Source organism: Trichechus manatus, unplaced genomic scaffold (genome assembly GCF_000243295.1).
Source record: "Trichechus manatus latirostris isolate Lorelei unplaced genomic scaffold, TriManLat1.0 scaffold00001, whole genome shotgun sequence".
In the NCBI taxonomy this organism is placed as follows: domain Eukaryota; kingdom Metazoa; phylum Chordata; class Mammalia; order Sirenia; family Trichechidae; genus Trichechus; species Trichechus manatus.
The window spans coordinates 45,213,532-45,214,944 of NW_004443937.1; the positions used below are offsets into that span (position 1 = coordinate 45,213,532).

Below are 1,413 nucleotides of genomic sequence, written 5' to 3' on the forward strand. Positions count from 1 at the left end.
ATTTTCACCCATGTGAAATGATGCATGTCTATGTTATTCAATGCTCCAATGTTTTGTAATATCAAAAATTGAGAATGATCCAAATGTTAAGAGAAAACTAGTTAAATAAATACCGGTATGACCATACAAAGGATTATATAGACTTTCTTTTTTTTTTAAAAAGAAGTTCTCTATTACTGAAATGCAAAGACCTCTAAGGTATACTGTTAAACAAAAAGAGTAAGGCACCAAACAGAGTGTACTGCGTACTACTTTTTGTGTAAAACAGGGACGAAATAAGAACGTACACACACATGTACACACACATGCGCACACACGTGTATGCACACAAGCACACACATATACACACATGTATACATGTACACACGTGTATACACACATGTACACACATACACACATGTGTACACACGCGCGCACATGTGTACACACATGCACACACATGCGCACACATGTATGCACACACGTATACACATGTACGCACGCGTATACACACATGTACAAACACATACACACACATGTGTACACACGTGCACACACACGTATACACATACACAGCAGTCTCGTCTGCATTCACATAAAGAAATCTCAGCACAGCACGTAAGAAACTCCTCAGACTGGTTGCAGTATTTGGGGAAGGAGGACTGGGAACCGGGCAGGTGGGAAACGGGTACGAAGATGGTTATTTACTGAATACCTCTGAAATATTCATGAACCATGAACGTGTATCTACTCAAAAAATGACTATTAAAAGCCCTATTAGTAGTAAAACATAACATTTTTCCTTTCAGATTAAAATAACTCTCTATAAAGTCACATTTTGTGATTAATCATGATTCTTTTTCATCTTCTTTTAATACCATACATGCCCATATTTAAGAACAAAAACAAAACATTTATATCAATAAATTAAAGAAGAAAATGCCTGTAAAACATATTATGTACATTTAAACCTTATTCCACGTATTTTATTATTATTAATCATATTAAGGTGGTCTGCAGTCTCCTGTGTTTGGTCAGGCCTCCCTAGTCCATAAAGCCTTTTTGCCTAGGTGGCTCTGGATCCTCTGCAGTGGCCAGGAGAGAGCCACTATCACCCCTGCCGAGCAATGAGCTCACCTTCATAGGTGCCGACTTCCAGAAGAGTTCCCCTCTGTTCCAGGTCCAAGAACTCCTTCACGGTCAGAAAGTTATAGTCCACGCCAGGCACTTCTCCCTCTCTCGGAGATCGGGTTGTGCCTACAGCAGAAAAAGGCACAAAACAACATCGGTCAACTAAAACGGGAAGCTTCACATCTAGGTGGAATTAAAATAACCTGTTCAGTAGGCTGGACTACCCAAGACTCTGTCAGCTCCTCTGTCCAGACAGGGATCTGGTAAAGGCGACCTCTTTCTAAGAGACAACCTTCCCACTTC

At 40.2% G+C, this 1,413-nt stretch overlaps 1 protein-coding gene across 1 annotated transcript in view; it reads right to left on the bottom strand.

Moving 5' to 3' along the window:
• MAGI1 (membrane associated guanylate kinase, WW and PDZ domain containing 1) overlaps nt 1-1,413 on the bottom strand; it is a 659,819-nt gene that overhangs the window by 124,859 nt on the left and 533,547 nt on the right. Inside the window, exon 9 of the mRNA XM_004368768.2 lies at nt 1,117-1,236. Within this exon, the coding sequence (XP_004368825.1) occupies nt 1,117-1,236 (120 nt within the window). The remainder of the gene's footprint in view (nt 1-1,116; nt 1,237-1,413) is intronic.